Below are 27243 nucleotides of genomic sequence, written 5' to 3' on the forward strand. Positions count from 1 at the left end.
TTACATCCCCATGGAAGATTGGATTTTGAGGTCTGTAACTATCATTCTTTCGAATCTTCTTTATTACTTCTTAAGTATTCTTAGGTGCTTTAGGAAAACTACTGTCTTACGTATCTCATATTTTAGGTAAGATAGAAGTAAGCATGCAATCTCGTTACTATAAAGGAATACAGCAAAGATTATATAAGACGAAATAAACGCGCGATAAAAAACATATTTATAGTGTTACGATCCCCAAGTATTACAAGTATTTTTACAAAATTTTACAAAACCAAATAATATCATAGTTCTTTTGTAAAAACAGTATTCAATAGTTTCCACCGATGTGTCGACACTCATTGACTTGTAAAAAATAACGGCAGAAGGGTTTGTGAAAAAACCGCTAAACGGATTGTATTTGAAACATTGACAAGGTTCACGTCACGAAGGGGACACGCTGGATTTACAGTTTTGATACTCGACATTGATGTTATAAATTATCACTGGCCCCGTTAGCCATTCCTAGTATTGGATACGATATGAGTTTCTCAAAAGTTATATTTTACTGTACAGTAGAAACTACTTGAATAAAAATCGATAAGATCTTTCCATGTTGGAATAAATTGCAATTTGTGATTCTATAATATTAAAATTGAACCCGAGTCCAATATTATACCACACAGAGCTGTATCATATTGAAAAATGTTTACCTTTTAAAATTTATATTTTACAGCATCTATATTTTTGTCAAGTAAACATTTATATTTAATAAGTTACTACTTTAAATAATTAAAAATATGTAAATATTAACTAAATCAAATTAAAGCGCTTGCTTGTACCTCAAGCAATTCATCATTAAATTAATACAGTGTTCACAAATTTATCAAACACTATTGCCAAACCAGTAAAATAAAGGTATTTTACAAGTGCGGGCTTAACACTAAAAGCATTATCTAACCATCCTTGAACTGTAGGAAAGGTAAGCGAGAATAAAAATAATTAACTCTAAACGAAAATAGATTATACAAATAAAACAAATACATAATAATATAAAAATATTTATATATTGAGTTCAGTCAGGTGCATTTCGTGTTTATTATTATAACGAATAAAAGTGTATTAACAAGCGGGTATTTCCATGAATCTCGTATACCATAATATTTACCTACAGAATCAAAGTATTTTTTTATGAAAAAATAACATGCTTTATACGTAGAATTTCAAAAGCCGCCGAACGATATGTCGCGCTTCTGATATATACAATATGGAGCGGCACCGCTTCCATTTACGCAATAAAATGAACCTGCAATAACTTCATATTATCTATACTAAAAAAACTGCTGCATCTGCATTAGATTTCTGACGTCACCGATGACTTTTTATATACTTATTGCGTTTTGTGTATTCGTTGCGAAATAGAAATAATGTCTATGAATGTCATATTATGTATTCTAAACTATGTATTCGATTGTGATGAAAATTTGGAGATTTGATTTGTTGTGCATCCGGGAAATTTCTAGCCCAACAATACAAAATAAAATCTGGTATATTCTTTCTGACTTCAATATAAATATTCAATGTTGTATACCCTTCTTTGCTCCGTGCGAACTTTTGATGGGTAGCTTGTTAATAGCAGCTTAGTGTGTTAATCTCTCATAGAAGGCACAGCATTCACTTTCAATATACATTTGAGATTTATCAATGTATCCTATCATATTCATCATAATCAAATAACACATAAAGGTATATATTTATTATACCGTATCTTAGATTATGAGATGTAATTTATTACAGAGAATTTCAAGTAATGATTATGAATCGTTATTCCTGAGAGATACTAGATACCTGATACCATACTTTTAATAAATAATACGATTTTTTTACGTAAAAAAAGTACCAGCAAATGGTCCACCTCTTTGAAAATTTAATGTTATTACCGTTAACGTTAACTATGAGCATAAATGTCGCGACCAGAGCTTACCTTAAATTTTTATATTTTAAACCGTAACACAAAAATACTAAGTACATATTGCTGTTTGGCGGTAAAAATCATGATGAATGGGCTACCTACCCTACCCAACGATTTTGTAAAAACCTCTACCACCAATTAAGAATTATCTCTCCAGATCGAACATATTGACATGAGACAACGGCAATTAACATCGAGACGAAAAAAAAAACGACTTACGATCTATTCTAAAAGAACTCAAATAATATTTGTAATTAATTAAGGTTTTCTAGAATTAGAGGCGATAGTGTTTTTCAGTCAAAAAAACACAACAATCATATGATTTTGCGCAATTATATTGAAACTAGCCATAACACTTTTTAAATATATGTATTTGTAAATTTGCCTAAAATATTCGCTTCGTGAAACCCAAGTTAGATCGATTTTAATTATAAACTATAACATTGAAATGATAATTCAATTATACCTCCTGTGTTACTATTCATGTTTTGTAGTAACTAGCAGTGATATAGTTCGAGTAAAAATTGTTTCGAAATTAATAAGACCGTTAATAATACTGGTTTTTAAGTTATTGCCAGTTCGAAGCGTACACGTTGAGATCAAACAAAATAAATCCAATAACCCATAGGTACTCAAACGCCCGTCCTGTTTGGATAGAGGCCATGACAGGAAATCAAGTTAACTCTATTAGTTCGTGAAATTCGTGTAAAGGCTGTGATATGTATCAAATACTTTATATATGAGTTTTATCGTAGAATTAATGATTTTAAATATTTATTTTTGACTAACTTATAAAGAGTCATGTTCTACCGACTGAGCTAGCCGAGCCGAGATGGCCCAGTTGTTAGAACGCGTGCATCTTAAGCGATGATTTCGGGTTCAAACCCAGGCAGGCACCAGGTGTTTATAATTCATCTCGTGCTCGGCGGTAAAGGAAAACATCGTGAGGAAACCTGCATGTGTCTAATTTCAACGAAATTCTGCCACATGTGTATCCCACAAACCCGCATTGGAGCAGCGTGGTGGAATATGCTCCAAACCTTCTTCTCAAGGAAGAGGAGGCCTTAACCCAGCAGTGGGAAATTTACAGGTTGCTAATGTAACCTGGTTGATTCCATTGATTTCTGCTTTTCTACTCGCAGATATACTTTGCATTGCAAGCTTTTTCGTAGGTGAGTTGCTCATGTTTCGTATCGATAGGTTTTAAATTAAAGTTCTGATTCAATTTCTGTTCAAGCGTCTGTTTCAGCGTTGTTTCGGTATATTTACACACCTTTAATACATTTGATATTTCCTCTTCTTGAGCGAGCTTGGTGAAATATTTTTATGTTATCCCTAATAAGCGTGTTTTTATACTTATTGCTGGTTCTTGTTTTTAATCATTTTGTTGATACTATTTTATTAATTCTTGTATGTATAATAAATATAACTTGAATATTATGGGTCTTTGATTTTTATCATATTCGTAGCAATGTACATATAATCTTCGATATGTTTAGATAATATCTTAATAAGGACTGGTAATAAGGTGGTGGTGCTGCTGGTAGATAATATCTAAATAAACTCGATGTCTTTTCAAAACGCATAATGTTAGATCTGTAGTAAAATGCAAAAATACTGAACGTATTTTAAAACATTTTATAGCTATGCTTTAGATTGGATCGGTCTGTGTTCTAGTTATAAATATAAGGTATATTTCAATGCAATAACTTTGACGTCAGGCTGCCAATAAATAACCCTGTAGTTAGATCGCATACTGCACCCATCCCACATTTATTATGCATCACTGGATCATACAGTCATATGTGTGCGTTGTGAGTGGTTCGAACTCTTTGACAATTTAATGTTATTACTGTTAACGCTATGAGCATGAATGTCGCGACCAGAGCTCACCTTAAATTGTTATATTGTAAATTGTATCAACGAAAATGGTCGATATCGAATTTTAAACCTTAGACGTTTGTGATCCAATAATGTCCTAAGGGATATAACGGGTTCAGTGTAATTTGCTCTCTGTTTTAGATGTCTGGAACATAATATTCTTTTTAGTTTTATACTCAGCGTAAAGTTTTTATAAGGACTAGCAAATTATGCAGCGCGAATTTGTAGTAAATCCAGTATACCGCAAGACCAAAAAGACTAACCTGTAGACTCAATAAAGATTTAAATTAAAGTCTCAACAACGTTTAAGGTAAGAACATAATATTTAGGTACTCTTATGTGTATAGATATTTTTAACTTCGCCTATTATATGTTTATATAAATGAGAAAGGAAAATACCGTCCAGTGTATTTATCTGCTCTGTTTGAAATTAATTGTACACTTGTTATTTTATCATGAATTACTCCATCCATTGGTAAATACCAGATTTTCACCCGTTCAGGCAGACAGACAGACGCGGCGGGGCGACTTAATTTTACCTAATTTATGTGTTTATAAATGCTCAAAACAATGGTGATGTGGTTGTAACGTAAGATCCTAAATTTGAAACAGAGTTGACAGTGTTTTTTATAATTTTCATGTGATAAATTATTTCACGGATTTCTACAATGGAAATTGCCTGAAATATACACTTACACTTTGTTAATTTCGACGATCGAAAATATATATAAGCGAAGTAACAAATACGGAACTCCGAGTAATGTACCGAAACATGTCAAAAATAGGGAAACAGAAAAACTACCAAAAAATACAACGTTACATGAGAAAGTTTGCAGAAGTGAAATTCAAACGTTTCAATAGAAAATGCGGGCGGTGTTTGGTCCATACAAACGTATTCATTTGTTTTATCCCTGGCTGGGTGACACTATTGCAAATTTGTTTTTCCATAGAATCTATGCACACTACTACTGTCACGCTTCTGTTTCGTATTTTTGATTTGCAAATTTATTAATAAAAACCTTGCCAAACTCCTAGTATAAATTATACGTTTGTTTAATTTATATATATATTATATATGATATTTATAAATATATTATATTTATATTTTTGTATAGTCATCGGATCTTAGGACGTGTGTCAATTTTCGAATTAATCAGACGTCTTGAAAGTAAACCTGTAACGTACTCATTTATTACAATATGCATGAAGTGCATAGTTGCAAATGAATGCTTTTTTTTCACTTCCCAGTACGCTACTATAATATATTTTCTCTTTCTCTATCTCTCTTTCTCTCTCTTTCTCCCTCTTTCTATTCTACTATAATAAACTTGGATTAAACATTTCAAAACCGACACCACGAAACATATATGCATTGGCATGAAAAAGAAAACTTACTTTAAACTTGATCGAACGACCAAGTTTACAGATTATTATTATTATTTGTACTAATAATAGTATAATAATATTCATTTACTCAGACAAGTAGTTAAAACTTAAAAATATCGACAGCCGGCGTGAGCTTTGACACGCAATAGGTATTGTCTGTTGCTTAACCCACACATTGTCAAGCTCGAATTCATTGGTTTTCAGTGGTTTTATTTTAACAATAAGATGTAAAACTTAACAGTGTTCATGGCGAAATATGACTTTATAGCAGTTATGAAATATTACTACATGATAAACCTTGCCGTACTGTCAATACTGAATCAGTTAATACGCATTGTGTACATCTCATCAGAGTTTCGACTAATCATCGAACATTCTCGTCATATCGGACGTGAGGGGATAATATCTTTTGGGGATTACACAGTCCAATAGGATTTACCGACGTAAATGCCGACTGAACACAAAATGGTTCGTCCTCTCCGAACTAGGAATTCTAGTTCGGACAGCTTACATTACAATCGACTTATCTGGACACGCGGTAGCGTGTCAGCCAAGTTCTAGTAACAGAACTGGCGAGCAGCACCGTGTGTAATATTACACGAACCATTTGGAGCCACTTTTGACCTCCTCATAACTCAAAAACTATTTGACATAAATGTGTCAAATTTGGCTCATATATTGAGACTCGCGAGATACATATGTATTCCAAATTTCATAAACGCATCTCAAATGGTTATTTAGATATTAACGTCTAAAAATCGTCATTTTTATCACTGACTGACCTATAGATCAAAACTATATCCTACTTCCAGGTGACCTAGAAAGTTCAAATTTGGCATGCAGGTAGATAATTAGGCCAATATAAAGGAAAAAATCTGAAACTGATAATTTTTTATCATTTTATTATAATTTTTCATTTTATTGGGTCTATAGCAACACTTATATACTTAGTTCCTGTAATAACAGTATAATAAAAAAAATGATGTAAGAAACAGCAATCAAAACTTATGACAGCCGTTCTTAATGTGGATTTTAAGGTCTTCACGTGAATATATAACAAGTTGAATACCACTCTTAAGTTTTTTAAATCCAAATATTTCCGTTTTATTACTTATTTTCGGCTATACTTTATTACGTATAGCCGACTTTGGTATTATTAGTAAACGTTATTAAGTAGCATGTAGCGCACATCAATGGTGCAAAATCATTATACTTAAAAAAAATAAAATAATAGGCATTTCGGTACACGGCGCGTGACGTGACGCCGGGGCAGCGGGATAGGAGCGTTGCGATTAAACCTTAACGCGGACGTGTCTGAGCGAGTGGCAACCGCGCTCATAAGAATTATTTCAATGCCTTCCGATGGAAGCTGCCTAGACTATTCGACTGCATATTTTTTGTTTGAGTATACTAGTATAAAACAATAAAATAGGTTTCGTGAGACTAGTAGAGTATGTATATCGTAACAGGAATGATTTAAGTTGTACTCTAGCGCTACAAACGGGGATCCTTATTGCTTGGAAGAACAGTATAGAGCGACCAAACTTATGTCAGCAAAGGACTGGTGAATGGGTCCAATGGAAAAATAGAGAAAGTACATTGGGGACGTCGACAACAGCAATAGCGCACTTAAAATAACAATTCAATTTAAACATAATTTAATTTGCGAACTAGAAGTCAAAACCAAGTTACAGATATTAAGTAATAACATATATGTTCAAAGGAAACAATTTTCTATTTGCTTAGCATATTCTACTACTATACACAAATCACAAGGCCTTCGCCTTGACGGTGCTCTTTTCGACATAGGCTCCTCTATATTAAGTAAAGAGCAGGCTTACGTTGGCCTCTCTAGAGTTAAAAACTTAGATGGAATACATCTTATCAATTTAGGTCCAAGTCAAATCAAGACACAAGAGAGCTCTATTGTAGAGTACAACCGTCTGCGCACGTTATACCACCCCTACTTGGGCAATTTAAGTATAAACAGAAAACGCATAAAAAATATCCGGACACTGAATGGGCAATTCACTCGAATATTTCAGAGGTACCTACAAGAAAAATAAGAAAATATAAAAAAAAAAGACAATTATACCCCGTAAACATAAGAAAATAGAATAGTTTAACAAAAACCATTTGGTATTAAATTTGTTATTAATAAGTACCTACTAATAATTTATATACAAAAAGTAGTGATATCCCATCAAAAACATAAATGTAAAAATGAGAGCCAAGTTAAATATTATGATATATACCTTGGTTGTTGTCTTCAACGACAAAAGAAGTGAGATCTAAATTTGTGCCAAGTTAAATAGTCCTTTCTGAAATTTATTTATAACTACATAAAATATAATTTCTTCTTATAACTTGGGGTAATATATTGTTGCCTAAGGTCTGACTTGGCTAGTTCTCATATACGTATTATATTATAGCCTTCGTAAGTTCTAAGCCTGTTACAAATGAATTGTAAACACAAATTAAGCACGCAAATATTCAATGGTACTTGTCTGGATATGAACTCGCAATATCTGGTTAAGATTCATGTTTTCTAGTGACTGGACCATCGCAGCTCTTAATGTACGTTAATACTAACTAAGCAATACTGAGCTGTCCTCCATTCTTCTTAGATAGATAACAATTTATAACTCAGAACGAGTTATAAATTGTTATTCTAAACACAAACTACAATTTGTGTTTATAAACATATAAGAACTAGCCAAGTCAGACCTTAGGCAACAATATATTACCCCAAGTTATAAGAAGAAATGATATTTTATGTAGTTATAAATAAATTTCAGAAAGGACTATTTAACTTGGCACAAATTTAGATCTCACTTCTTTTGTCGTTGAAGACAACAACCAAGGTATATATCATAATATTTAACTTGGCTCTCATTTTTACATTTATGTTTTTGATGGGATATACCTCGCTCGCAAATATAGACGATTAAAACAAAAGCATTTTCAGCTTAGGTGTACATTTTAATGTCATTCCATGCTAAATATCCTCTACCTCGTCATTGAAGAAATACCATAAGCGATTTAAATTATTTATTATTAACGCAATAAAATTGTTTTACCTGTGATAATGAACGATAAAATGAAATATTTACAAGTCTAAATATTGTATATGAAAGTATATTACTGCACTACTTATTTGTCTAAAGTATAAAGAAAGAAAGAAAGTATGAAAGAAAGAGAGAGAGAGAGAGAGAGAGAATTGTGGGAGGATTACATATATTAATGAATGGTATACTTATGATATCACTAGTTAGTAGATGGATGTCACAGACGATCTGTTACGATCGGTTCGATAAAACCTTCATATACTGAAATAAATTAAACCAATCTCAAATAGTAAATCTGTAAATTTGAAATTTTCATGAATAAATAGTTATTCATCATATATTAAAATTAGTTAAATTATCGAAGAAGCACATTCTTGTTTCAATGGTATATATTTATATATGACTATGTAAGCGACATACCGATGTGATTCTTTTTTTAAATATGCATGTACCTATATATATAAATCACATTTCATCATCATCATTTTTCATCGCAATCATCAAAAGGCGATTTAATATTAACTAAATATGATATTTGTGTGTATTTATTTTATTTATAATAGTAATTTAATTGTTAAGATCGCGCACAAAGTGACCAAAAATAGATATTTTACTTGTGCCTTTTCAAAAAATTAGTCCCATATCATGTGTCTGAATTGGATGAATTCAAATTTATTTAGTTCAAATTCATTTATTGAATGCACAAGCATCACACTTGCTTATTGTAGATTCAAATGATCTCTGTGAATATTGCAGAGCATTAGAAAAGTTAAAAAAAAACTGAAAAACCCTTAAAACTGTTTCAAGTCGGTCTGAAACATTTGAAAAAGTTACTGTACTTATATATTTCTCATAATTAATTAATACTTTAGGAACACTTGGATTACTACTTGGACGGGCTTATTAGGTACATACCTCCTACCTCACATATAACATATCATAACATCTTAGTTTCTAAAGTTAGTGGCGCGTTGGTGGTGTAATGTGTGGTGATAAATGGTTAATATTTCTTAGGGCATACCAAGTTTATCACGGCCCGATGCTCACATATCATCTGGTAACGAATTTTCCAGCCAGATTACATTAATATATTATATAAGTATATATATAAAAAAGAATTGCGTCAAAGATTTTATTGCAGCTTGTATAAATGATCGCCACTGGCTATTGTTTTAAAATGATGAGTTATTTAACAGTCTGCCGCAATAAGTAATTACATGGGAAACGCAATTTCGCTGTGACAATGTTCCTGAAAGTGTCCACTGAACCAAATTATATTTCATATGCAATTGATTGTCATATTCGTGAATTCATCGGAAGCTGAAACGACGGTTGCTTTGATTAATTAATTTTCAACATCTCGTCAATTTTCCATACCGTTTTGTATTTTAAAACACTGACTTTGATGTCACACGATTGGGAAATACAAAAGGGGCGATCGGTAAATTAATTAATTTCGTGTATCAAAAGGTGTAGTGTCGGTAAATGTATTTATTCAATTTTGTAGTCCATTGTAATAAAATGAATATATTTTATTGAAGCGACACTCAAATGAACGGTACGAATCATAGGCTATTTTAATAGGACGGAATTTGACTATTGTCACACGTGCTGGTCGAAACGTCTTCGGAGGCATATTCACTTAATTGTTCTACGACAGATATTGCATATGCATAGGATGGACGTGATACGAGGGACAATGTTTTGATTAACCAAATCACAGTTTGAAATGAATAGCAAATCAGACGAAGATCGAATTAGTACCAACAGCAGAGCGTATAGGTAACATTGAAATACATCCTAGTGCTATGTCATAAGCTTGAAGTGTTACCTAACATGGATATTGAAATAGTATGATTGGATGTGAAAGCTATCTGAATGATATTTGTATTTCAATATTATTTTGCTTTTTACTTCATAAATTAATTCGAAGATAGGTTTTATGATTATATGACACGATGACAATTTTAATATTATTACAAAGCGTAGTAAATTTATTTCCGGAGTCCTCTAGTCTCATCGGAGTGATACTAACTAATTTAAGAAACTTACATACTTGTTTTTAAAGACACGTGCAACAAGAGATCTGGTCCTTGGCCATAAGAAAATCTTTTTCATATCTATTTTTTCCGTTCTCCGAGTATCGTGGAAACATCAAAAGTGGACACACTTTAACTTAGAAAACAATTTGATTCTCTATAATTCAATATTGCTTGGACAGAAAATAATTTAATTATTAGTAACAGACAAGTCCTCTCGAGCACGTCTTGCAATCAACGATTTCAATTAAAATAACAAACCACAAACAAATCAAAATCAAATAACAACAAAACGAATAAAGAATAATTACAAATAAATTGACGGATCTCTATGCGTCGGCGGTTAAAAAGAACACACGGGACTCGGGAGCTTATGACTATTAAACGATTATAGTCGGTTGATTTCACAACCAGAACTTAAGTTCGTAAGCAGTTTCTAATTGTAAAGTGATGTCGGATGCCAATAACTAAGTTCAGTTACAGACGAGAGACTTTACCGGTATTGATCTATTCACTCTCGAAGGCACACTTCTCTATTTTAAATCATTATCGGTGATCGTTCTTACAGATGTCTTAGTGTGCGTGAGACGATTAACTCAAGCAAAAAGACAAATTAGACAAGCTTTTTTTAAGCGTTACGTGTAGTTTAACTTGGATGGCGCAGCTGTAAATAAGATATATAACACTTACGACGATCGAATTAATGTAACTTTAAAAATTGTTATGGTCAGTCAAATATCATAATATAATTAAATATTTTTGTTATTAGTAAAGACCTAGTAATGTTTAGTTATTTTGCCATTAGTTGGAACAATTGAGAACATAATATCCAATGTTTAAGATGTAATTCTGCGTCTGTCGTAGTGGTAAGTATTCGATTAGAAACACAGATTGCAGATTGCATTGACGACACAGCTATGTATGTGATCAAGATGCTTTACAGCTACGAAATGAGTTACATAAAATGCCAAAATATTGTAAACACTAAATCATTTTTATGTTACTTGTACAATTGCCTTCGTAGAAGTTATTAAGGGAACCGCATAAAACCATGGCAGGACAGGGTAGCTACTTAAATATAGATCTATTATCGGGTCTGATAAAATAACCGGAAAAATAATCAGTATTCTCTTACATAAAAACAATTATTTTTATTATGTACTAAAGTCCATGAGTATATTAAAGTATATTCTATGGCTTTTATAGAAAAATCTAGCTGAAGCCTTCCCGCTTCGCTGGGCATTAAAATGGCAGAAAGAGCGTTAATAAAATTATAAGCATCTACGGAACATTCCGCGTCGATTGGTTATAGTCTCTAATACTAGTCGATACTTTTAGTAGTTTTCACGTGATTGACGTACAATGAAAATAAAATTTAATTATTTACGTTGTTATTATAAAGATCATCAAACAAATATAATTATATCAATTTTCTTTAAGCACGAAATGAATGACAACAACAGAGAATATGTCGCATGAAGTAATACAGTTATTATCGGAATTGAAGATATTTAACGTTCGTATTGTAGTGTATATTGCATTACACAACAAAGAGATATTAGAGATTATTTGCATACAAAATGCAATTGTACGTCGAGCTCGATTGTATTTCCTTGATACATTGTCAGTCCTCTTCATTGCATACAAATGTAAATACATATTATTAACTTGATTTTACATATATATAAACATAATGGTTACTTTATTTACTAGTCGTCTCTATTAAGTTCAAATAAGAAATAATATGTAATTATACTTGTTTAAAAATGGTAACTTTGTGCTCGTTCGCTGGCAGTTTACTTATTAGTGATTCTATCTGCCAAACAGCTATTCTTTGTATTGTTATGTTTAACTTCGAATTGGGAGAGAATAATCACAGGTACAAGGACCATAACATCTTACGTCTAGATCAAATTAATGATATCGGCTTTCGGTGAAGATCGTAGTGTTAAGCAGTGTCTTGCCATCGGTTAGCACACTTGCGTATTTTGGTGTTATATTAGAATAAAGAATAAATTGTAGTCAGAGATTTTAATGCAAATAAAAGGTGTAGCGTACGCATGAAAAATCCGCGAAATTAATAAACAATATTTACCTATACAATATTTTAAGACTACGGCGATGTTCGTATTTTAGTTATGGTTCGAAGACAGGACGATATTGAAGAAAATCTGTAATATAAACAATCGTGCGTTATGAAATATTTCCCAGTCCGCGTCAATTAGTAAGTCGCACCGTTTACGTTGAAGCAACTTTGAGCTTATTGAATGCGACCATTGCGACAAACGAAGTTAATAATAATTTAGTATGAGATATTATAGTTTTGAGGACCATAATAATTTTTACATGACTAAAGTCAGAGCAAGATGGGTACCAAACTCATGCTGCATTCATTGAAACAACAAATTAACGTGTCTAAGCATTTTTGGTGATAAGTGTTAAATATACACAGATTTTGGAGCAGCTTGTAGTGAGTTTGATCTTTGTTTACCAGAGAGAAAATCAAAATGTTCATACAATTGAGCAAAATAGTACACCGCCTCTTCAGAACAATGACGTTCTAGTCTAAAATCAACCGGTCATTATTATGACTACAGTTTTTTTTTGAGCTGTAAAAAGTAAACGATCATGTTCTTTCGTTTGTACTTGTTAATATTTCAAAATGTCATTCTCTTCTATTAACGTGAACTCAAATAGGTTATTAGTAGTTAGTATAATCGCAAATATAACCTATTATGAAAATTACACCTGGCATTTTTCTAGAGGATTTTGCCAGTATTCGCCCTTCACAGCGGATCTAGGTGCTTTTATTTTTTTTTACTCTTTAACAACATGGGTTCTAAAACGTATTAAGTGTTGATAGTTTTAACAAGCTGGACAAATAAGTTAAGTCACATTACTTTAATTTTCGAATCAGTCGGGAAACAGCACAAAAGCAAAAAGCCTATGTACCTATTTAAAAGTTCATAAAAATGTTACGTGTTCATAATTGTGTAACTTTAGTGTACAAAAGTTTTGAGGAAATTCTGAAATTGAGTCCTCTATTTAAGTTTGAATGTCAGGGTGATACAAATAAATATCAAACTAAATATGGGCAATGCTGTATGTATTCCTTATAGAAAATTTTATTTAGAAAGTTTACTAAAAACAGTTCTACTCACCTGTCAACAATTAAAAAATATGCGTTTATATATGTACTTTGTACATGTTTAATACACCTTTGTCTTCTAGACCGTCCATATTCTGATGTACTAAATGTATTTAAGTAGATGGTGATTATAATATAAATTAATAATATATTTGATATTCTATTCCGCGGATTTTTGCACCTCCCCTAGTACTAGCTACGATAAAAGCTTTATAAATGAATCTCTGACGAAGCCCTTTTTATTTCAAGCGTCCTTCACTTTATGTCTACTTCTTCGGTTAGGGTTGCCGAAACTTCAGGTGGGCTATATATTTATACATTACTTCCTTGTTAAATTGATGTTATGATTGTATTTTGAACAATAGATATTAGGATACTAGTTAGGTATCCAAACGTTTGTTTGTGAGTAAGTAATATAAATTTTACTATATTTTTTTATTGCTTTATTTCGCAGGTACATACAGGATAAGAAACGTTTTCGAGCTGAGCTAGAGGTTGAGGAGCGTGAAGAAAAAAATATTACACGACAACTTGACGAGAAAGGACGACTAATTATTGAGATGAAGACTTCCTTGCAGCAGATAAACCAACTCCTTTCTAGCGTAGGTAAGTAAAACACTAATGAAGGGACTAGATACGAATACAGTTAAAATGAGTACAGTTGACCTACGTTAATCCGACAACGTTTTGCAAAGCTGGGTCGGGGAAGCAATTTGTCGGACTACGGAGTACTGCCACAGGCTCTATAAGAAGGGCTGTAGGAGTTCGGAACGTTTTCGAGAAAGAGTACCATGTAATCCGACAAATTACATAATTAGCAAGCGACGAAATAGTCACAACATATTTAAACATACATTGACGTGACGTGATTTGCCACATTAAATGTACTTTGTATGTACTGTATTATGTGCATCTTAGTTTACAGAAAATACCTGGTTGGTGTTGTATTAGAGAGAGGTCGGATTAACGCAGGTCGATAGCAGTTCAAATATTTTCATAAGAATCCTAGACATGATTTTGCTTAAGTAAATATGTTCTTTAGAAGCTAAAGGAAACGGTCCTCCTGATTGTAAACGGTCACATTTGTCGATGTTATGCATGCCTTATGTTGTCTGTACTTTTAATTAATCTTCTCTCTTATTATTAAAACTTGAGAAAGCAATCCAAAGAATTAATGTTGAATGGTAAAATATTTGGAAGTATCCACTCAGATAAGCCTAGACAAATATCTCTAAAAGGTCTTTTACTTAAAAGCAAAATAGTATAAGGCAAAATTGCCAATATTTTAATTGATCTTGCATATAAACCCAGTTCACAGTTAAACATAGATTATTTTACGTATGATGAGCCAAAGTGATTTTTTAAATATAGTTTTAATTGATAAGCGCAATGCTCTACTCTATCTAAGACGTCAACAGAATAATTACTTATATTTACACATAATCTAGGACTGACATTAGTGATTTTTTTAAATATTTGCCGATTCATATATATTTAAAAGTTTGGTTTGCGTTTACTATCGGCATAAAAATGAGATAACGAATAAGCTATCTTGAGAGAGCCAAATAAGAGCTAACTAAAATTCTTGACAGTTTTTAAATCGATTATTTTGAGTAAAATTAATTATAAATTCATTTCCACATTTAATTTTTTTTAATCAAACGCAATAATTAAAATGTATTAATTAAACATGCAGCGTTAAATTGTTTTAATGAATATTACGTAAGTTTTACCTAGAATATTATATTACGGTAAATAGTTCACTCAATATATTTAACATAGCTAGCTATACACTCGTACATATAATATAACATCAAGTGGGTTCACTTCCATGGCTACTAGGATATTGAAGCGTTTCAAACCTATTTAGCTCTATTCCAATTACGGCGTAATATGATCAAATGATCTGACTGACTTTCGTAATACAGTATAATCAATATATTACATATATACATTACAAATTACACTAATTATTCTATGTTATACTATCAAATCCCCCTTTATTGATTGGCAATAAATATATCTACATATCGTTAGACACTAGTGTAGAACAATAAAACATTATTTTTTTAATAAGATATCACCATGGTATTTTAAATAGTTATTTATTTAATGAGCTCTCTGCTCTTTAATTTTTTCAAACACCCAGTTAAATTAACTAAGTGTCTAATCTAATATTCTACGCCGTGTGTAGTTACATTTTCTTTCTTGATATTCCTTTTTAAATTGAAACGTACAGTATTATGTATGTTTGATCGAAATCGTTAATTTACAAAGTTGTCGCATCGCATTGTACGTAGAAGAGAAAGCAATATTAAGGTGTCAAGCGCAGAGTGTTCACGAGCACAAATTCTAAATAGAAGCAACACTTACCCCTAACAAAGTTATTTCTGTTCAATTTTAACTCTTAAGTTTTCAATTAGGGACTCTAATAAAAACTTTAGAGACCTTATTTAGTTTTTAATTATTCGTTCATTGTTTTATTTATATTTAATTGATTACAATAAATTAATATTAGGATATTTCAATAGGAGCACCAAACGTGCAAAGGCCGATGAAAGGTGCACCCTCAGCCCTACAATATGCACTCGATGATGTACTCCAGCCGGTACCCGAACTCGAAGCTGACTGTAAGTAGATTTTCGCAAAACAATCGTAGTCAAATACAACAGGCGTCTTCGATTCCGCATCGTTAAACGCAATATTTAGTCAGGCATTTAATTAAATTGAACCGTTCAAGGATATATTTCTATTTAACTTCAGTACGCTTCTCTCGATAAAGAAACGTAATACGACATAACGGCGTCTTAATCGATATTTAAGAGTATTCATTTTAAAAATACATACATTTCTTATCTATTGGATTTTATTATAGATTATTTTTAGGCTTTTAGGAATATATCTTGCTAAAACTTAAATGGTCGACAAGAAATATATATGTATATAACAAAAATCTGAATAAATAAACGAAATAAAAACATATAATAAAATTGGTTTCATAATAGGATTTACCATTTCACTGTTTATTTCTAACATCTGTTACAGTTGACAAACTGCTCCTAAATGCTCGCCAGAAGATAAACTTGCTGATCCAGGCGGTTTCCAAAATGGAAGTGGACGATGAAGTCAAGAGTAATGCTCGTCTTTTCTACCACAACATACTCGCCAGGTTTATGAGGGATAATTATAGAGAAGAGGCGGTAGCTGAAGGAGGTTAGTTTATATTTGCATTCATTTAATAGGAAAGAATCAGAAAATCATTCCCAAAGTGTATAATTATCACTGTTATTCAACTTCTAATTAACGTGCATATGGGCCACGTGGTAAGTGGTCACCATTGCCTATAGACAATGACACTGTAAGAAATGTTAAACATTCTTTCCTTAGTGCCTGTAGATATATTGGTTCACTCAATCTTCTGAACTGGTGGTAAAATATCTGATGATTACCCACCCAGAAGGGCTTGAACAAAGCCCTACCAACAAATAACATACGAATTAATTATTATTATATAGTTATCCGGTACAGACTCTATTCATACACTAATCAAAGACAATAAGATTTTCCCAAAGGCAATTGACAGGTTTGACATATAATTGCTAAGACAAGTAAGATACTGATTTTAATAACTACTCTAAGGGATGAGCTCCTTACAAAAGATATATCAGCGCTTAAATCCAAAGGACCTTAAGCGTTATATTAGCATGTAACTATTCATTTTGATTTAATAAATAAATAATAACAATAATAGTAATATTGAGAGAATAAAAAGTAAATTATCTTACTAATTATAATACAAGACTGTTCAATGTTCTCGTCTCTATGTTGTTATCTATTTGTCAGTCAAATGAGAGACAGATTGTGGCCTCAGGATACGAAGGATAAACTCTTGTATGCGATCAACTTGTGCAATTTACATCTCATAGACATAATCTTATAAATGGAACTGCATTGTTGTGAAACAGCTTTTACACGTACTCTATCAAGTACTAATGTTCTATTCTAACGTTTATATTAACCCGACGGCGCTCGCTGAATATTAACAGACCGATTTCTCTCTAGCTCGTAAAAACTATTATCAAAGTATTCAAATGTAATTATGTAGTAAATAATAGTTGTTAACATTCGGAGTTAAAAATAAAAAAGCGAATTAAAAAATATTATGCGCTTTACTTCAGAGATGGTTCGTATCGTAATCGTCGTTACAATTTATGATTTCAGAAAAGCGTAGAATGACCAATCACAGTCGTTGGCGTCAGTTTGCGCTTTGTAAATGCTTGAAGTTGAGTTTACGCTTGAACAATTGTAATAGTATAATGTATAGTAGAGTAAAGTTTCCACTGATACTATTTACACAATAATTAAAAATTTACAAATACTTGATATACATATAATCAAATAAGTAAAATTATACAATCAAATGAGAAAGGATAGTTAATACAAATTATGAATAACATTAAATGAAAAGGTATACATGTATAAAAGAGACAGAATTAAAATTATAAATTAAAACAGATTATAAGGCATTAAAGACTACATTGACAAAGTGATTAAAGACTAAATAAAATTTGTCGGTACATATTTTTATATAAAAAAAAAACAATTATCTAATTTACCTATATGACTTTGTTATAATTTTATAGCAACGCTATAAGAATGTTACTAGTAATAAAATTCTTTATTAGACTATGAGAAAGGTGATTCTATACAACTGTTTATCACTTTAATTAATAAGCTCTAGCTTGTCTATGTAAAATAAGAGGAGACAAAAGTTAAAAATGTATTGATAAACACTATTTATATAAATATTATAAGTATTATGGAATTTGTCGCTAATATTTGCATCAGCATCATCTATGATTACTTAAATTTTTTTGTTAGGCTATATCAATCTATAATTAAGACCTCTTACTCCAAAGTGAGTTATATGAATTATTATAAAAATATATTGAAAAATGTTTTTTGTTCGGAATATTTTTAATTATTAATATAATATATATGTTTATGGTGGGATAAATTTATTAGATAATATATCAAAATCTTCAATATATTTAAAAAAATATATATTATTATATACGGATGCGCTAGCTAACTACACCCACCATGTGACTGTTTTTTCTGTACCTAAAAAAGTGATATAAAATGGAATTTCATGTACCAACAAATAAAAAATAAAAAATACATACGAGTATATCAAGAGCTATGAATTTTTCACAGTAAAATTCAAATGACAACTTTAAATTGATGGATACGGCGTGTTCTAGGAAGACTTCAAAAGGAAATAATTGCTCGGTTCGCTTGCATATCGACTAAAAAATATCGGAAGCCAAATCCATACGCGTCATATAAATATTGTCTATTTTAATAATATTTCGATAAAAGTTAGGAAGTGACATGAAATGGCTAAAATTTTAATTAAATGTGTAGATCAAATATCTATGGTGTTACTGAAAATTGTATTGGTGAATAAAGAAATCATAAATAATAGACGTCAATGACTAAATAATGCCTTAATTATTCTTACTTTATTTGTATTAAAATACGGCATTATATAGTCATTGACGACTATTTATTATTTATTTATTTATGTCATTAACAAAAAATCTTTATGTTTATAAATTACGTGTGAGAAAATTATTTTCAAAATTCGATATCTTGTAAAATCTTTGGAGGGAAGTTTTAATACACAAAAACGAAGCTCTATGCAAAAAACTCCACGCCGATAATTTAACATTGGAGAAGTACGTCTTCATGAATGAACAGCTCTATACTTATAATAAAGTAATACTTACATCAAGTACTGTTTTTTTTTTCGCTGGAAAAACACTTTACGCGTTCCCCCCACGTGGAAGTGGGGGGGTATGTGGGACTTGCCGGTGCCTAAGATGTTAGCGGCACACTGGAATACCCACTAAAAACCAGCGGTACCCTCTCCGTCTCATCGGTGGGCGCCACGGGATCGATTTCGCATGCTACCGTGACGCCCTGATGGTCAGCCCACCTATGCGGGCCTCCAATTCCTAGGGGGGATTCCCAGGGTACTCAGAACCCTCCTAGCCCCTGTGGCGCCTATTGAGGCGGGGGGAGATGAAGGTGCACGTAGCGTTGTTTCCTGTATCGGGTCTGCAGCAGCGTCCACCTCCCGCTCCCGTTCCGCTGCCTCCTTCTGCGACATAAAGTTTTCCCAGAAGGAGTGCATTTCTGACCAGCACGCCTCGCTACCGAGCATTGCGTTGATAACGCTCGGCAGCGAGAGGTCACCGCCCAAAGACGCCACCAGGGAATACCTCTGGGGCCCCCATGCAGCACACCCAGTCAGGGTGTGGTACGCCGACTTACATCAAGTCCTTAAGTAACGTACATCGCAATGTTTGAGATAGAATTTTTTCAAAAAAATCGTCTCCAATACCTAAAATGACATAAGGTGCCGAAACTTTGTCATTAACCGCGGGACTAGTCCATATACTCAAGGATAAAATCAAGAGTTACGTTAATATGGAGGAAGACTGGAAATTATTAGCAAATTAAAGCGAAAGTGAGCTAATCGCGTATGGCAAAATACCATTGAGTAGACGAGTCCAAAAGTGAAGACCGTATATCGCAAACGCAATATAGAGCAACCTCCAGCCAGGTGTTATAAAAGTTAAAACCAACTGGTTGCAGAAGGGTAGAACTTTTGGCGCACTTTGGAAGAGGCTTCTGTGTAGCATTGGTTGCTGATGATTATAATAATTATTTAAATCTAAATTGCCTTTTATGAATTTATTTATGTTATTGGTTAGTTATTAAGAGGACAGTCCTTGCGGAACGCTAAAATAGCGCTTACTAATTTCAAACTATCTTAAATCTGGAGCATTGATTATGGATAAAAAAATACATTCAGTATGTGAATAGATATATCTCAAGTTTCACCGGATCATATTTATAAAATATATATCAATAACTTAGTAAATTCATCGTCAACATCATTCCAAATATTGAAATCGACCTTTTCTATTAACATTTTTAAGCTATTTAGCGGCTTGTTTATACATGTATTTTTGGTTAAATGGGAACACAAAAGTGTAAATAATAAATTCACCATGTTCAATTTCTATTATATCACACAATATTATAGTAATTTTTATTTAAATATTGCTTACTTTTTGGCATTCGTCGTCCATACTATGTAGTATGGAGAAAATAATTTGACGGTTTTGACTTATTATTCGACATTTCTGTCAATAAATTTTCAGTCCCTCCCCAGAGCCCAAGGTGAGAGCACGTCAGTTTTTATTTCAAGCCGAGTCTTATATTTTCGCGAAACGTCTACGCACACATAGATAAGTTAGCATAAGGGTGAGGCGCGAGTGTCGTTTGATGCAATTGTTAATTTTTACTTTTTATAATAGTTTTGGACTTTTTTGTAACAGACTATAATATATTTGTTACACTTAAGTACATAAACTAGGTAAATGCGATACTTAATCACATAGTAAGAAAATCAAATCTAAAAAGTGTACGAAGGGTAACCTCTTTCCCCTAATGTCGAATTAAAAGTACAAAATTGTAAGGATGAACATAGTAATACCTGAATATACCTGAATATAATGTAATGTTTGCACAATCCTGCTTATTTTTTTCTCTAAATTCGAAATTTAAAACAAACGCCAACTCATACCATTACTCATGTCGTTTAGTTCGTCTGGTTAATTTCTAATTATTTAAATGCTTTATTAAAATAGTGCATAGTGCTAAGAAAAAACGGTTGATTAACATTCCATTGTGTATTGATGCTATACTTAGTACCTTTCATGACCAGATACCGTCAACGGCCCACCCCCCTGATTTTTGTGTAATATAAAATAATTTTAATTGAATTATTTCATAAAAATACGTAATTAAATTTTTAATAATAAAGACTTGTTTAACCAAGAAAAAGTATTTTGTCTTTAGTTTTTTATTAGTTAAAAAAAATATTTGATTAATATTTACCTATTTTTAATTATAAAATTTATGTTCTTTACGCCCTAATTCGGTATACCTACCAACCTTAAAATATCCAGAAAATAATAATTGTTTAGTTAGACAAATGCGGTTGAAACAACAAAAATCATAATGTATATTAAGCATCTTAATGCACTCTGACCGCACCCTATGCTAACAAATAATTTATAATTGTGTTTGCGAGTGCCAACCTTATAGCTAATACATTACTCGTAATTAAATGTATTTTAATAAATCCTACGTTATGAACGCGCAATGAAAATTTAATTTATTCGTTGCACCTAAAACAAGCAACTAATTGTCTGCGGGGATGCGTACGATACACTGCATAATGCAACTGTATTATTGGATAGTACCTATGTGTGTGTTCTAAATTAAATTGCCACGCTTACAAACTACGCTCTTAAATACTTTTTGAAGTTCTTATTAATATTATATAAATGAATTTAGTAAAGCGTGGTAGTTATTCTGCCAGTGCGATAGAATTGTAACTCTCCACTCTGTTTATTAATGAATTATTTAATAATCACAGTATTCTATTTTAAATTTGTCTTCATAGTTCAACAATTTTAGGAACATTAAATATATATATATATATATGTGTGTGTATTTAACGTCAAAAAGTGAAACAGAATTTAAAAAAAAAAACAAGAATATAAATTACTTTAAACAATTTACTAATAAAAAAAAAATCCTTCGAATTTAGCTTAACATAAATAAAGCTCCAGTTCATATATATTTAATCAAATGACTTATTCAATTGAACTTACAAATCCAAAAATATTCACAAATATCACTTTTAACAATTTACAAGTCGCGCCAATATTGACCTTACTGTCCGCGCCCAAAAAGCATCAGTAATGACGGCTTGATACGTTTTCGCGCGCTTTTGTTTTATTTTTTTTTATTTTATTCGTTCCAGCCAGTTGTATAGTTAAAGGAATCTCCTAAATATATACCTATATATTATACGAAATTAATTATTGCATGTGACTAAATATTTCGGTAGCTCTATTTTGCAAAATATAATTAGAATTCTTAAAGATATAATTACATTTTATAGAAATACAGGTTCTATAGCCATAAAAAGGAAGAAACGATAGCTTCTCGAGATTTAAAAATCTTGTTACTGTTATATACTAGTACCAGTAAAACTCTTTAATAAATACCACTCGTTCCTACAAAAACCAATTCAGGTTTTTAGTATATAAAGCCTCATAATGTTGATGATAAAAACATAATTTTTTTGTAATATTAATGTTGTACAATACAATTAAATCAATATAAATATATGACTGGATTATTACCAGAATTAACAGCTACTACTAAACGTAGCAATCAAATAGGTTTGGTAATTAATCTAACTAATACAATTAGCACTGAAATTACGGTATCAGTTGAAGCTAAACGCTACAATATTGTTATTTGTAAATCCAAATAGTAGTACAAACCGAGTAGGTTAAGTACCTATTAGTGAGTTGTGTTATTCATAGTATATTGTTTTTTTCTGAATTGTATATTGCTGTTAGACTAACTTGCATTTACTTGAGACCGTTTCTGACTTTTAGTTAGGTTTCATATAACTTTGCCGGGAACAAAATTTCCTCCTGAACATTTAATGTACCACCAAATCTATTAACCGATCTTTTAAATTTCAAACGGACTTTTGATAACTGTGACGAAACTTTACAGTAAATATGTATGTAATATACACGGACTAAACAAAAGTTTGAATATACATTACGTGGAACAATTATCTTGGTGTTTCAACATGTTTTCGAATATCTCGAGAACGAGCAGTCAAGTGGTTCTAATGAATCGGGAAGTGTTTGACGATATGAATTAATGAAAACTATGTTATGATCGAAATATTATTTCAATTTCTTCAGTTATTACAATCTATTATACCTATATATTACATCGATATAATTTTCGTATAATTTTTAGTAAATATTATTATAAAATTAGCGCAATGAAACTTATATCCTTAATTATATTATCGACCGATGGGATGACCCGCGCTCGAAATCTTGAAATACAAGCTGTACCAGATAGTAAAAACGAAAATTCAGTGGCGATATATAAAAATGTATGCGAAAGCATAAATTTAAAACTGAATGAGTCAAATATTATCTGTTGTGGAACAGTTGCTAAGTTTAAAAATAAATTAGAACGTCCACGCAATACTTTGATCACCTTCTCAACTCCACTTTTAAGAGTCCAGGTACTGTTAGCATGTTATCGTCTTAACAAAGCTCACAAAGAAGAAGAATGAAATACGTATCAATTGGGTTTGACGTGCAACAAGTCTAACATACAAGTTAGCGAACATCTCTCGCCGAAATGTAAGGCGTTGTATACAACCACAAGCAAATGATCTAACACACCGGTATGTTTGGGTTAGATTTGGTCGTATATATTATGTGCGTAAGAACGATACAGTTGTTACTGTATTAAAATATAAAGTGTTTAAATAAATTATCTTAATTCATTTTATGTGCAATAGTTAAATGTCGATCTGAATGATAAATATAATCTTAAACTATATAATTAATTATGTTAATATTATATCAAAATTTAAATAGAATTAGATCTAAATTGAGTGAATTTTATTTAAATTTACTTAACAGTGATTTTGACGGTATATATTAACTGAGATATATTTATTCGATATTGAACTTTTTAATTGTCGATATATTGTATTAAAAGCGTCAGATGTGAGTCGAATATAAATAAATGTGAAGGAGGGGGTGTACTCGTAGCGATTAAGAGCATATAAGTATTATCCGTCAATCATAATGGAAAACTGAAAGTTGAGGATCTCTGGATTAACATTTTATTTCCAAATTACAAAAAGGTATTCAATTTATGTATCTGTTATCTTCCACCTGACCTGTCTATAAATTTAAGTGAAGGCTTTTATAAGGATTGACAAAATGTAGGTAATACTTAATAGTACTAACGATATTATATTAATTCGTTATTTTAATACTCCTTCTCTGAGATGGCTCAAGTCTAGACACTACTTTTTTAGCCCGTCATAATCCTGATCGTAAATTATGTCACTTTATTGCATAAACCTTACATTTATTTAAACTACATCAATTCAACAATACACCCAATAACAACAGCCGCTCTCTTGATGCCCACCTGTGGCTCTTGATTTTGATACAAAAACTGAGAATTTAAAACATCTTAAATTGAATAAGCTGCACTTAAGACTCAACTAGGCGTCGTGAATTATAATGTAATTTGGTTGTCGGAGGATTTGACAGTACTCTCGAAAACTCATTACACGGTATATTGCTTACTCTAAAAGTCTAGCTCCTTGTTACCCTCATAGGTTCTCTGTATCCGTAAAGAAAAACATAAAAAGTAAGCACAAATGTCATCGTCTTCGTCGTATATACAGCAATTCAAGGCACCTTCTCTATCCTTCGCACCAGATGCAAAACCCTCATGGATCAAGACTCCAACACATTTGTCACTCGGCTAAATCAACACTCGATAGTAAAACATTGATGGAACTTTGTTAATAATATCAATAAACAAGAAAACAAATATTCACAACAAAATAAATCTAGTCGCTCACTAAAACAAGTTTCATTGAGAATAAATTCAAAATTCCAATATTAATGTTAAATACAAAAATGCAATGAAATAATTCTGTATTGATTTCATTGGCGAATCTACACGTGTCCCAAGAATATAGCTGTTAAAAATTTGCCGGCCTTATCTCTTTAAACTTCCACGTATAATTATTCATACATAACATTGGTACAGCGATAACGAATGATAAATAAATCAGAAACAAAAAAAGAAATAGAATTAAAAAATTTTTGACGTTTGAATTTTCAATCATGAACTTTTTATTATATAGCAATTAAAACCTACTAAATACATTGTTGATGATGATTAATTAAGGGAATTGTTTTAATATTATTATTTTTTTCTTAGATATTATCGACACTTACTATTACTGGATAAATTATACCGTAATATCGATATAATATCGATTCAACCCAACCCTGGCTGGACATTGTTCCAAAAAATATGAAGGGGATGCAATTATTTAATAACATTTATTTAGTTATTAGTTTATATAAATTTGTCATAAATATAAAATATGAATAATAATTTTATTGTGAAACAAAGGCAAATTTGTCCATAAATATTATTTGGATATAGATTAAATTATGGACAATTTTAACTTGCAAGATCATTGTTACAGCCAGTTATCGTGATCACCAGCGAACGGGGTTTTCGTTGCACGTAATTTGTGCACTTACTTATATCTTGTAAAGTATTCATTCAAATGTTGTAGTCTAAAAATAATTTTAATCTTATATATTAATAGCGTAGACCGATTTTTGTAACAGTGATTATGGGACGATAGCTGCACATAAAAAAATGGTTATGACCTCATAACTGCTATATAGGTATATAAGAATGTAGTAATATGTAAAAAGTATTAATAATAATGAATTGAAAAAAATGGCTTCGCAAATAACCTACAATTTTTTACTAATTTGTATGAGAAAAAATTGTTATTATGTGTGTAGTGGAACTTTATATTAAATTATTTGATTTCCTTAATTATAAACTAATTCAAAAACTATTAATTTTGATGTTTCATAAATAACGGGCTTCTCATGATGGGCTCTTTTTTTTCAGACATTCAGGGTAAAACGAATGTTCCATCTTATTTTCGATAAATAATCACTTCTGCCCACTGTATATAAATAAACCTACTTAAACTGGCAGTGGTCCATCAACTACGAGAACAAAATCTCATGTCATTTATTAGGTAAATAAAAATATGTACTTCTGTTAGTAGACGGCATAATAAACTAATAAGGTATCAACAACATCTTTAAAGCTTTACCATCAGTAAAGTGCATTTGAGCCTGAATATTAGATATTTTCCTACTTTAAAAATCTCTGAGGTAAATTTCATAAAAAGGAAACTGCGACTAATAAGCCGATAACCCCAGGGCGGTTGATTAACTAAACTTCCGTAACGATGTTATGCTCCCGTTACCTGAAATCGATAATTACACATTAATGAGTTTTTGACGCCAATTTTGCAATCTGAGCTGAGTGCACTTAGTGCAAACGTATCTTGTAAATAAATATTAGAGATTTGAAATGTATTCAATTTTTACTTAACATTCTCTAAAGTTATAGGTAATCTACTACTATATTTGAGAGCCGAGATGGCCCAGTGGTTAGAACGCGTACACCTTAACCGATGATTAGGGATTTAAACCTAGGCAAGCATCACTGAATTTTCATGTGCTTAATTTGTGTTTATAATTCATCTCGTGCTCGGCGGTGGATGAAAACATTGTGAGGAAACCTGCATGTATCTAATTTCAACGAAATTCAAAAAAAAAAAGATTGCAGCGTAATGAATGGATGATGAATATGCTCCAAACCTTCTTCTCAAAGGGAGAGGAGGCCTTAGCTCAGCAGTGGTAAATTATAATAATAATAATAATAATAATAAATAATCTTTATTCACATAAAAAGTTACAAAGTATAATAAAGTCCCTGATTTCTGAGCTAGGCTCAAAGACCTGTATTACAGAAATCAGTGTCCTCTCTCATATTTTAGTGTCATATCGTTCTATGTAAATAAAAATAAATGATAAATAACTATTTCTTACTGTACACTATAGTAGAGTGTGTATGTGTGTGTATGTGTATGTGTCTGTGTGTGTGTGTGTGTGTGTGTGTGTGTGTGTGTGTGTGTGTGTGTGTGTATGTGTATGTGTAAATTGTTTC

General features: G+C 31.5%; 1 protein-coding gene across 1 annotated transcript in view; it reads left to right on the forward strand.

The window, feature by feature from the left end:
- LOC125075970 overlaps positions 1 to 27243 on the forward strand; it is a 49241-nt gene that overhangs the window by 14744 nt on the left and 7254 nt on the right. The window contains exons 8-10 of the mRNA XM_047687859.1: positions 13925 to 14076; positions 16002 to 16100; positions 16516 to 16683. Of these exons, the coding sequence (XP_047543815.1) occupies positions 13925 to 14076; positions 16002 to 16100; positions 16516 to 16683 (419 nt within the window). The remainder of the gene's footprint in view (positions 1 to 13924; positions 14077 to 16001; positions 16101 to 16515; positions 16684 to 27243) is intronic.

Source organism: Vanessa atalanta, chromosome Z, assembly GCF_905147765.1.
Source record: "Vanessa atalanta chromosome Z, ilVanAtal1.2, whole genome shotgun sequence".
Taxonomy (NCBI): Eukaryota; Metazoa; Arthropoda; class Insecta; order Lepidoptera; family Nymphalidae; genus Vanessa; species Vanessa atalanta.